Source organism: Capricornis sumatraensis, chromosome 16 (genome assembly GCF_032405125.1).
Source record: "Capricornis sumatraensis isolate serow.1 chromosome 16, serow.2, whole genome shotgun sequence".
NCBI classification, from domain to species: Eukaryota; Metazoa; Chordata; class Mammalia; order Artiodactyla; family Bovidae; genus Capricornis; species Capricornis sumatraensis.
Window position 1 is genome coordinate 82,397,197 of NC_091084.1, and position 12,259 is coordinate 82,409,455.

General features: G+C 39.4%; 1 protein-coding gene across 1 annotated transcript; it reads left to right on the forward strand.

The window, feature by feature from the left end:
- Positions 1 to 1,756: 1,756 nt before the first annotated feature.
- Positions 1,757 to 2,695, forward strand: LOC138092937 (olfactory receptor 5AN1-like). The gene has a single exon (XM_068989011.1). It carries the CDS (start codon positions 1,757 to 1,759, stop codon positions 2,693 to 2,695), a length of 939 nt encoding a protein of 312 aa, XP_068845112.1.
- Positions 2,696 to 12,259: the final 9,564 nt, after the last annotated feature.

Sequence of the window (12,259 nt, forward strand, 5' to 3'; positions counted from 1 at the left end):
TCTTTCTAAATTCCATATATATGTGTTAGTATACTGTATTGGTGTTTTTCTTTCTGGCTTACTTCACTCTGTATAATCGGCTCCAGTTTCATCCATCTCATCAGAACTGATTCAAATGAATTCTTTTTAACGGCTGAGTAATACTCCATTGTGTACATGTACCACAGCTTTCTTATCCATTCATCTGCTGATGGACATCTAGGTTGTTTCCATGTCCTGGCTACTATAAACAGTGCTGCGATGAACACTGGGGTACATGTGTCTCTTTCAATTCTGGTTTCCTCAGTGTGTATGCCCAGCAGTGGGATTGCTGGGTCATAAGGTAGTTCTATTTGCAATTTTTTAAGGAATCTCCACACTGTTCTCCATAGTGGCTGTACTAGTTTGCATTCCCACCAACAGTGTAGGAGGGTTCCCTTTTCTCCACACCCTCTCCAGCATTTATTGCTTGCAGATTTTTGGATCACAGCCATTCTGACTGGTGTGATATGGTACCTCATTGTGGTTTTGATTTGCATTTCTCTGATAACGAGTGATGTTGAGCATCTTTTCATGTGTTTGTTAGCCATCCGTATGTCTTCTTAGGAGAAATGTCTATTTAGTTCTTTGGCCCATTTTTTGATTGGGTCATTTATTTTTCTGGAATTGAGCTGCATAAGTTGCTTGTATATTTTTGAGATTAGCTGTTTGTCAGTTGCTTCATTTGCTATTATTTTCTCCCATTCCGAAGGCTGTCTTTTCACCTTGCTTATAGTTTCCTTTGTTGTGCAGAAGCTTTTAATTTTAATTAGATCCCATTTGTTTATTTTTGCTTTTATTTCCAGTATTCTGGGAGGTGGATCATAGAGGATCCTGCTGTGATTTATGTCAGAGAGTGTTTTGCCTATGTTCTCCTCTAGGAGTTTTATAGTTTCTGGTCTTACATTTAGATCTTTAATCCATTTTGAGTTTATTTTTGTGTGTGGTGTTAGAAAGTGATCTAGTTTCATTCTTTTACAAGTGGTTGACCAGTTTTCCCAGCACCACTTGTTAAAGAGATTGTCTTTACTCCATTGTATATTCTTGCCTCCTTTGTCAAAGATAAGGTGTCCGTATGTGTGTGGATTTATCTCTGGGCTTTCTATTTTGTTCCATTGATCTATATGTCTGTCTTTGTGCCAGTACCATACTGTTTTGATGACTGTGGCTTTGTAGTAGAGCCTGAAGTCAGGCAAGTTGATTCCTCCAGTTCCATTCTTCTTTCTCAAGATTGCTTTGGCAATTCGAGGTTTTTTGTATTTCCATACAAATTGTGAAATTATTTGTTCTAGTTCTGTGAAAAATATGGCTGGTAGCTTGATAGGGATTGCATTGAATTTGTAAATTGCTTTGGGTAGTATACTCATTTTCACTATATTGATTCTTCCGACCCATGACCATGGTATATTTCTCCATCTATTAGTGTCCTCTTTGATTTCTTTCATCAGTGTTTTATAGTTTTCTATATATAGGTCTTTAGTTTCTTTGGGTAGATATATTCCTAAGTATTTAAACATATGTTTTAATTATAAGTGAGAACCTGAAGCAGTGAGGAGGTACTTCCTTACAATTCAAGATGGAAAGCTGAGATCTTTCCTCCAGGGCAGCGGAGCTTTGCCTTTTATCCAGGGCTCAATGGAGGAAAAGTATGGCATATAAGAGAATTGTGATGCTACCATGTCGCTGAGTCAGCAATGCATTCTCTTGTCTCTTTTCTGATTTTAGGAGTACAAAGCCAATGACTGGGGGAGGAAATATTACAAAGATCATGCATTTCATCCTCTTGGGATTCTCAGATTTTCCCAGAATCGTAGCAGTACTTTTTGCTGTATTCCTGGTGATATACATTTTGACCCTGACTTGGAACCTGTCGCTCCTCATCTTGATAAGAATGGACTCCCACCTCCACACCCCCATGTACTTCTTTCTCAGTAACCTGTCCTTCATAGACATCTGCTACGTGACCTCCACAGCCCCCAAGATGCTCTACGACTTCTTCCAGGAGCGGCAAACTATAACCTTTGTGGGTTGTGCTGTTCAGTACTTTGTGTTCTCCACCATGGGGCTGAGTGAGTCTTGCCTCATGACCGCCATGGCTTATGACCGATATGCCGCCATTTGTAACCCGCTCCTCTATTCGTCAGTCATGTCGCCCACTCTCTGCGGTCGGATGGTGCTGGGATCCTACTTGGCTGGACTCTCTGCTTCTATATCCCAATTGTGTTTCATGCTCCAGCTCCAGTTCTGTGGGCCTAATGTCATCAAGCACTTTCTCTGTGACCTGCCCCAGCTGTTAGTTCTATCCTGCACTGACACTTTTTTTGTACAACTCTTGACTGCCATATTAACAATGATCTTTGGGATAATAAATGCCTTAGTTATTATGATATCCTATATCTACATTGTCATCTCCATCATGAAGATCACGACAGCAAGAGGCAGGTCCAAGGCTTTCAACACCTGTGCTTCCCATCTGACAGCAGTCACTCTCTTCTATACCTCAAGTATCTTTGTCTATTTGAGTTCCAGCACTGGTGGTTCCTCCAGCTTTGACAGATTTGCATCAGTCTTCTATACGGTGGTGATTCCCATGTTGAATCCTTTGATTTACAGTCTGAGGAATAAAGAAATCAAAGATGCCTTGACGAGGTTGCAAAAGAAGAGACGGTGTTGCTGAGGCCACAGACTGAGATTTCTGACAGATTTGTCTTGTTAGAATGACCTACCTTAACCCTCAATAATATTTATATGAATGGACTACAACAAAGTTCATTCTGCCTTTGACAAAGAAGACTTAATCTGACCCAGATAATATGCCAAAATGGGCCAACAATGGAATCAAACTACTCAAACACAGTATCTTAAAGTCCTAGAGACCCATTGCTTTTATCCTCCATGTGGAGTGGCCTCATTACTTATTAATCTATTAAAAATTATTCATGAAAATCAAGATTTAGAACCTGTTGCTTCTTTTCTACTTCTGAGATGGAACAGGTTCCATCTCAGCATTCTGACCTTAGGAGTGCGTGAACCTTGTCCCCCAAATATTCTAACACAGCATAATCCAGACGTGGTGGTCATCGATGTCCATTTTGTGTTTCTGGCCAGAATGAGAACGAACACACAGAGAGGGTGTGTCTTTGGACAGAACCAAGGTATACAATTGGCCTAGTTGTGCCTTCCCAGAAGACTAGTCCGATACAGCTAATGTTTGAGTAATACCTCTTCAGTGCTTTTTATCTAATAAGTTATGGATCACATTCTAGTTCCACAGTTGTAGTCTAAATAGGAGGATCACATGATTTGAACAATAATGAGGTGAAATGAAGTGTGTGGCCCCTTCAGGGCTGTTAACTTATGATTCTGATGCTGTAACATTCTGCATCTAGGGTCCAGTGGGAATTTCTTTTTTTTTTTTTTAATTTTAAAATCTTTAATTCTTACATGTGTTCCCAAACATGAACCCCCCCTCCCACCTCTCTCCCATAACATCTCTCTGGGTCATCCCCATGCACCAACCCCAAGCATGCTGTATCCTGCGTCAGACATAGACTGGCGATTCAATTCTTACATGATAGTATACATGATAGAATGCCATTCTCCCAAATCATCCCACGCTCTCCCTCTCCCTCTGAGGAGAATTTCTGATGGGGATGATATTCAAAATCCATGTCACAGTCAGTAGCAATTTCTGATATTATGGAAGTCAAGCTCCTCTTTCCCTCCCTCACTAAGTCTGAAAAATTTATCCTTGGTTGACATAGGTAGTGGGATCATACTGTCAAAATAATTCCTGCTCTTTCAAGCATCTGAACATATGTGATGTGATGGGAATTGTGTGAGAATTCATGGCAATAATAAAGTCACCAAATATTCCATGTTGCAGAGTAAGGGCCAATATGGAAACACCAATATACATTCCTTTCTATTGTCTGTGTTCAACATGTCATGTCTGAGAAATTTATGGTTGTATGCAGGCAATACAATCACCGAGATGGAATGGCTAGAAGTACTTTAATGCTGATATTTTCCTGGAAACCTCAAACCTCAAGGGGCAAGAAATAGTTTGTGGGATAAGCAGTGTTATCAGCTCTAGCCAATTTTTGTCTTCAGAAGCAGGATGTAAATTTGTGGTCCCAAGTTCTGATTAAAAAGAAAAACAAGGTGCTATCCTGACTGTTGAGTTTCCAGATCTCCCAGACTTTAAGAAACTAATTAAATTGTATCATTAATTTATATTTTGTCCTTAGAGAGTCATTGGATTCTTTTGTTGATGTTGTTGTTTGTTTTCTTTTGAATTTATTTATTTTAGCTGGAGGATAATTACTTTTCAATATTGTAGTGGTTTTGCCATACACTGACTTGAATCAGCCACGGGTGTACATGTATCCCCATCCTGAACCCCCCTCCCACCTCCCTTCCCTTCCCATCCCTCAGGGTCATCCCGGTGCACCAGCCCTGCAGATCTTCTCTCATGCTTCGAAACTGGACTGACGATTTGTTTCACTTAGTCATTGGATTCTTAATGCTGTTTTAGGATTTCAATGCCAATGGTCCCATGAATTATCCTACTTAATAAACAACTGTAAGTGAAGAAGTATTTGAAGCCCTTGTACAATTTTCCATTAGTTCACACATGAATATGACTGAGAGAATGGGAACTGTTGAACGTTTGCTAGAGTAGAATTAGGGCTACCCCATGCCAAAGAAATAGTGCAATATAAATAAAGGATATGTGCCCACTTCACCCCCATCCAAACATAGGAACATTTTCTTAAGCATTGCTCTTTAAAAATGTGTAAGAGTGTATGCAAAATCTGTTTCTAACAGTCTCTGAAGTCTTCAGTAGGAGAGAGACACCTGCTGCATGTTGACAATACAGTGTGGATTATAGTGACTATGCTGTGCATCAGACCTCCAGAACTTATTCACCCTCCAATTGCAAGTCTGTGCCCTCTTCAGTTCCCCTGCTCGTCTCGAAGCTGGACATTTTTCTCTTGTTTGTATTCACCTTGTCTTCATCATCGAATCATCTGTTGATGGACACTTAGCTTGTTTCCATACTTTGGCTTTGTGATTAATGCAGCGATAAATATGGAAGCACATATTTTTGATATCCTATTTTTATTTCCGTTGGATATATACCCATAACTGGGATTGCTGGACCACATGGTAGATCTATTCTTAATCTTTGAGGAATCTCCATAATGTTTTCTGTAGCAGCTGAGCCCATTTGTGTATCCCTACCCACAGTGTACAAGCATTCTCTTCTCGCCACATCCTTACCAACACCTGTGCTCTCCCTTTTTCTCTATGACTGCAATTCTAACAGTTGTGAAGTGATGTATCATTGTGGCTTTAATTAACATTTCCCTGATGATTAGTGATTTGAATACAAAGAGAACCAAACTGAGCATATCACAAATAAAATGTCAAAAGGTAAAGACAAGGAGATAATCTTAAAAGCTGCAAGAGAAAAGCAACTTGTTACATACAAGAGAACTTTCTTAAGGCTATCAGTAGCTTTTTCACTAGAATGTTTCAGCCCAAAGGCAGTGGCACTACATACTCAAAGTGCTGAAAGAAAAAGTTTCCAACCAACAGTGGTCTATCTGGGTAAGTTGTCCTTCAGGATTGAAGGAATGATAGGTAGTTTTCCAGGAAAACGAATCTGATGATTTTACACTAGATTGACTTTACAACAAATGTTAAAGGCACTTTTTCAAGCAGAAACAAAAGGTCACAAATTAGCAATGCAAAACATGTAAAAATATAAATCTCTCTGGTAGGAGTCACTAATGTTGAATTCTGAATATGCTAGAGTAGCCATGCTGGTATGTCACTTATAAATCTGGTGTGAAGATTAAAACTCAGAAGAGGTAAACATAACTAACACTCCAAAAATTTGTTAATGGATATACAGGATAAAATAGTGTAAATTATTACATCAGAAAAGTAAAATGTGAGAGAGAAGGTAAAAATGGTTCTTGCATGCATTTGAATATTAAGTTGTTTTCATGTTAAAACAGACTGTTTTAGGATAAGATCTTTAATATAAGCCTCATGGGTAATACAAAGCCAATCTATAGTAAATTCACAAAAGATAAAGAGAAATGAATCTAAGCATACCACTACACAAAATCATCAAATTATAAAGAAAGCAGAAGAAGAAGAAAGAAAGGAATTACAAAAACAGTCAGAAAAATAAACAAAATGGCAATAGTAAATTCACATCTGTCAATAATAATTTAAATATAATTACTGAATTCTCCAATCAAACACAATGAGTGGTGAACAGATATAAAAGTTGAGCCCAGCTATATGTACCTACAAGAGACTCACTAAAGCTTTAAGAACTGAAAGAAATTGAAATAGATTGAAAGCAAAGGGATGGAAAAAGTAATTCCATGTAAGTAAAAACCAAAATAGAGCAGGGTTAAGCTATACTTATCTCATAAAACTTAGACTTTAAGACAAAAAGTATTATAAGAGGTAAAGATAGTCATTATACAATGATAAAGGTATCACTCCCACAAAGGGGTATAGCATTTGTAAATGTATATAAACTCAGCATAGTACATGTAAATATACAAATAAAATGCTAACACACTTGAAGGAAGAAGCAAACAGCATTACAATAATAGTAAGGAAATTCAATATCTCACTTTTAACAATGGATAGCTCTTCCAGACAAAATATCAATAATGAAACATTGGGATTAAGCTGCACATTGAAACAGAGATGTTTAAGCGACACAGAACACACGCACAAAGGGAGTAAAACACACTCTCTTTACAAATGCACGTCAATCATCCTCTAGGACAGAGCACATGCTAGGCCAGAAACGAGTCTCAAGAAATATAAGAAGATTGAAATGATATCAAACGTCTTTTCCAGACACAAATGTGCAAAATTAGAAATTAAATACAGAAAGAATACTGGAAAATTTGCAAATATGAGGAGGTTAAACAACATGCTACTGAACATCATGGGTCATGGAAGAAATCAAATTCAAAATTTAAATACATTTGGGACACCCCTGGTGGTCCCCAGCAGTTAAGAATCTGCCTTGCAATGCAGGGGACATGAGTTTGATACCTGGTTAAGGACCTAAGATCCCACATGCCGCAGAACAACTAAGCCTGCCCACTCCAATGACTGAGCTCACACTCCACAGCTAGGGAGTCCGTGCAGCACAATGAAAGACCCCACATACTTCAGATAAGACCCAGTGCAGCCAAATAAATGAATAAATGGATATTTTTTTAAATGTCTTGAGACAAAGGAAGTAGAAATACAACATATAATTTATGAAATGTAGCAAAATCAGTTTTAAGAGGGAAATTCATAGCAATGAATGACTGCATAAATAAAGAGATCTTCCAAAGTGACTGTATCAATGTACATTTCCACCAACAGTGCAAGAACATTCCTTTTCTCCACACCCTCTCCAGCATTTATTGTTTGTAAACTTTAAGGATGGCCATTCTTAGCAGTGTGAGGTGATATCTCATTGTAGTTTTGATTTGCATTTCTCAAAATGCCAGCAAATATGGAAAACTCAGTAGTGGCCACAGGACAGGAAAAGGTCAGTTTTCATTCCCATCGCAAAGAAGGGCAATGCCAAAGAATGTTCAAACTACCACACAATTGCACTCATTTCACATGCTAGCAAGGCCATGCTCAAAATGCTTCAAGCTAGGATTCAGTAGTGTGTGAACCTAGAACTTCCAGACGTACAAGCTGGATTTAGAAAGGGCAGAGAAATCAGAGATCAAATTGCAAACATCCATTGAATCATAGAAAAAGCAAGGGAATTCCAGAAAAACATCTCCTTCTGCTTCATTGACTGCACTAAAGGCTTTGACTGTGTGGGCCATAGCAACCTGCGGAAAATTCTTAAAGAGGTGGAATACCAGACCACCTTACTTGTGTCCTGAGAAACCGGTATGCAGGTCAACAAGCAACAGTTAGAACCAGGCATGAAACAACAGACTGATTCAAAATGGAGGCAGGAGTATGTCCAGGCTGTATATTGTCACCCTGTTAATTTAATTTATATGCAGAGTAAATCACAGGAAATGCCATACTGAATGAAACACAGGCTGGAATCAAGATTGCCTTATGTTTTTAAATCCGTCTTAACAATCTGTTCAGTCTCAATCATTAAATCATTGGTTTTTATCACAAGGGTATATAACTACTACCAAATTGAAAGTGAAAGTGACTCAGTGTATCTGACTCTTTGCCACCCTGTGGACTATAGAGCCTATGGAATTCTCCGGGCCAGAGTACTGGAGTGGGTGGCCGTTCCCTTCTCCAGGGGATCTTTCCAACCCAGGGATCAAGCCCAGGTCTCCCACACTGTGAACAGATTCTTTATCAGCTGAGCTACAAGGGAAGGCCAAGAATACAGGAATGAGTAGCCTATCCCTCCTCCAGCACATCTTCCCAACCCAGGAATCGAACTGGGGTCTCCCGCATTCCAGACGGATTCTTAACCGACTATGCTCTCAGGGAAACCAGAAGATCAGTGAGTAGTAGTAGCGTTAGTTGCTCAGTCGTGTCCGACTCCTTGCGACCCCATGGACTGTAGCCCACCAGGCTCCTCTGTCCGTGGGATTCTCCAGGCAAGAATACTGGAGTGGGCTGCCATGCCCTCCTCCAGAGGATCTTCCTGACCTAGGTATTGAACAGATTCCTTACCATCTGAGCTTTACCATCCCTGATCCAGGGAGCCTGGGTCTCTATTATCAAGAATTAAATCACATAATTAACTCATTACCCACCCATCTCTTTCTCCCCAGAAGTAAGATTAATTGAAGAAGATGAAACTAAGAATAGGGCCTTCCTAAAATATCTCTATATCCCCAGGAATGACAGGATAGATGAGCTCCATTTAAAACAAACAGACAAAAAAAAACCCCAAAAGTTTGTGAGCATCATCTTAAGTAGATATTTTTAGTGAACAATTAGTAATTCAGCATATTTTGGAAAGAACTCCAATTTAGAACGTATTAGTTACACCTGCTATTTGGGGGAGCTGCATCGTGACCAGGCAGGATCTAAGTTCCACAACCAGGGATGGAACCCATGCACCAAGCATTGGGAGCTCGATTCTTTACCACTGGACCCCAGGGAATTCCCCGTTACACCTACTATTAACAGAAAGCAGGCTGCACACTACACACTCTAAATACTTCATGAGCGTTATCTAACTTGAGTCTGCTATCAGTCCTATATTATAGGTGACACTGCTAAATCTCAGCTAGATTAACTTGCTGGAGGTCACATGCTCATCAAGTAGAAGAGTTAAAATTCAACTCAGTTTGGCCAACACCAATGCCTGTGGCTGTAACCACGATAATTTATGGCCCCACCATGAATTAGTTTCATTGTATTCCTTTTTGCTTAAATGTCTCATTTAGGCATAGGAAATGATGCCATGCCCACCTCTCAAGGTGTTGATTGAGTGAGGTTAGGTGTTTGGGAAAATGTACGCATGCATATGGGCTTCCCAGGTAACGCTAGTGGTAAAGAAACCGCCTGCAGGAGACATGAGAGACACAGGTCGACCCCTGGGTCAGGAAGGTCCCCGGGAGGAGGGCATGGCCACCCACTCCAGCGTTCTTGCCTGGAGGACCCCACAGACAGAGGAGCTTGGTGGGCTGCTGTCCACTGGGTCGTAAGAATAGGACACAACTGAAGTGACTTAGCATGCATGTAGGTATGTGTATATCTATAAAAGGAAACTGCTTTGCAAACAGGAAAGTGTTCACATATGTGTATTGGTTGTGTTCAAAGCATTTTTCCAGCTAACTGTGTCATCTTGGGCAAAAGTTTAGCTCCATATATTCAGATCGCCACTTGGAAATCACAGGTGTAGGGCTAGAGGATCACCATGTCCAGCTCGGCTCATAGGACTCCAGTTTCATGAAAAGAAAAGCTGTAATGATGAGATATGTCAGGCCCAAGGGAGAGTGAGAACTGACTCAGGAGGGACATGGCAACATAGGGCATGGAATTAGCAGGGACAAAAACTCCATGACAACCATGACCCCAGAGAGCAAGCACTTGGAGGCTTTGACCCCTGGTTATCTTCCCTCCCACCCAACTCTGCCCTGAGTAACTCATTTAAGAGGATATTCAATCTGGGCATCTCTCTGGCTGTGAGTGTATAATGGTTTAAAGGTTCCCATCTCAGAGAGGAATAGGACCCACCTGGAGAATTCCTTTGGAAAAGAAGCACAAAATTTCAACCTTTGGCAAGAACTCTGTCCTTCTGGGTATCTGAGTCAAGGTGAGAGGGCAAACTTTAGAGACTAGTAGACTGTGATGTCTCTATAGCCGTGTGAACCATCCAGTGGGACCTTTGCAGCAGAACGTGTATAGTCCTCAGTAGCTCCCATCTTTCAACTCTTTCCCCTCTCTCAAGGCCAGACCTTCCACTTATGGCTCTTCCTCGTGTTTTCTTTCTCCTTTATACCAGTTCTCTAACCTTCAGTGAAAAGATTAATCTGTAGTGTAAATATGTATTGCTCTGGGGTGGCAGATGGATGTTGAGTTCCAGGTCTGCACTTTCTTAAGGATGGGATCTTGAACTTTGTTACCGTCTGATTTTGTTTTCCACCTGGAAAATAAGGGTAAAGGATCATCTAGAATACAAGGAGAAAATGTCTATTAAACTACTACGTTGTAAAAGTGAATTGTGTTGAATCAAAAATAATCATTTACTGAACTTAAAGGGAATTAACTATGGTCTAAACATGTCTGACTTATTCTTGTCAAGAGCACTTCCAATTTAATTTGTTCTCTTGAGGATGTTTTCATATAATAATAATTGATTTGATATCCATTTCAATATATAGCTTTGAATCATTAATTTCTGTACAGGAAAGCCAAGCTAGTTACTCCATAATAATATGTCAGAACTACTCATGTGTAATTCCATGGCCTTTTGAATTATACTTTACTAGTTTTCCATTGTCATCTTTGGAGATCCTGGGATTCTGAGGACGCTAGAGTGGGTGACACAGATATCAGAGGTGCCCCTCTCCAAGCACATGTGTGTGTTAGTCACTCAGTCGTGCCCGACTCTTTAAGACCTCCATGGACTAGAGCCCATGAGGCTCCTCCGTCCGTGGAATTCTCCAGACAAGAATACCGGAGTGGGTTGCCATTTCCTTCTCCACCAAACAGACGTAGTGGTTGTTTCACTGCCTCCTTTGAACCTTCTTACGTCCTTCTTAATCCGGTGACATTCTTGGCTTTCTTAACCTGCACAAACTCCCAAGTGACCATGTCCTTAGTAGATCAGATTTCAAAAAGATTTTGATATATATGTATGCCCACCCCTTATTGGCTTATGCTTTTTATGTTACAGGCTTTACCACATTGCCTCTTAAAAATATTTTGTGATTATATTTGCCATTTCATCAAGTGTATTTCAAAATTATTTTAGGTAAGTGGAATTTTCAGTCATAATCAACTTTCAAATTGTAATCGTTTTTCTCTTATAGTTTCTGATTCATTGTTGTAATTCAGAAATTTCTTTTCCATCCCAAGATTATATAAAATCATATTATTAATTTTGCTAATCCTTTTAAAAAACTGTTGATTTACAATATTGTGTTAGTTTCAGGTATACAGCAAGGTGGTTCAGCTGTACATGTACATGGAAATACAGACTTATTCATTTTCAGATTCTTTTCATTACAGAGCATTACAAGATACTGAATATATTTCCCTGTGCTGTACAGTAAGCACTTGTTATTTATCTTGTTAATTGTTTTCTATGTCTATGAGTCTATTCCTCTTTTGTAGAGAAGTTCATTTGTATCATTTTTTTAGATTCCACATGTAAGTGATAGCATGATATCTGTCTTTCTCTTTCTGACTTATTTCATTTCAGATGATAATCTCTAGGTCTATCCATGTTGCTACAAATAGCATTATGTCATCCTTTTTAATGGCTGGGCAATATTTCATTGTATATGGGTACCACGTCCTCTTTTTCTTTCTTTAAAAAGTTTAGCTTCTTTGTATTATTTTCCTTTCAGCCCTGACACTCCCATGTCACTTTTGCACCCAGTAATGATTTATGTTCACATGTTTTTACAAGAAAATAATGGGGGGTTGTGTTTTATTTTATTTAAGATTCACTTTCCAACCACTAAAACATTTCTCATTCTCTGACTTCATCTGCATAGTTAAAATTTTTTTCATTTGTTTTTAACTCGAG

Coding starts and splice junctions, on each gene's coding strand:
- LOC138092937 (XM_068989011.1), top strand. CDS start 1,757: ATGACTGGGGGAGGAAATATTACAAAGATCATGCATTTCATCCTCTTG.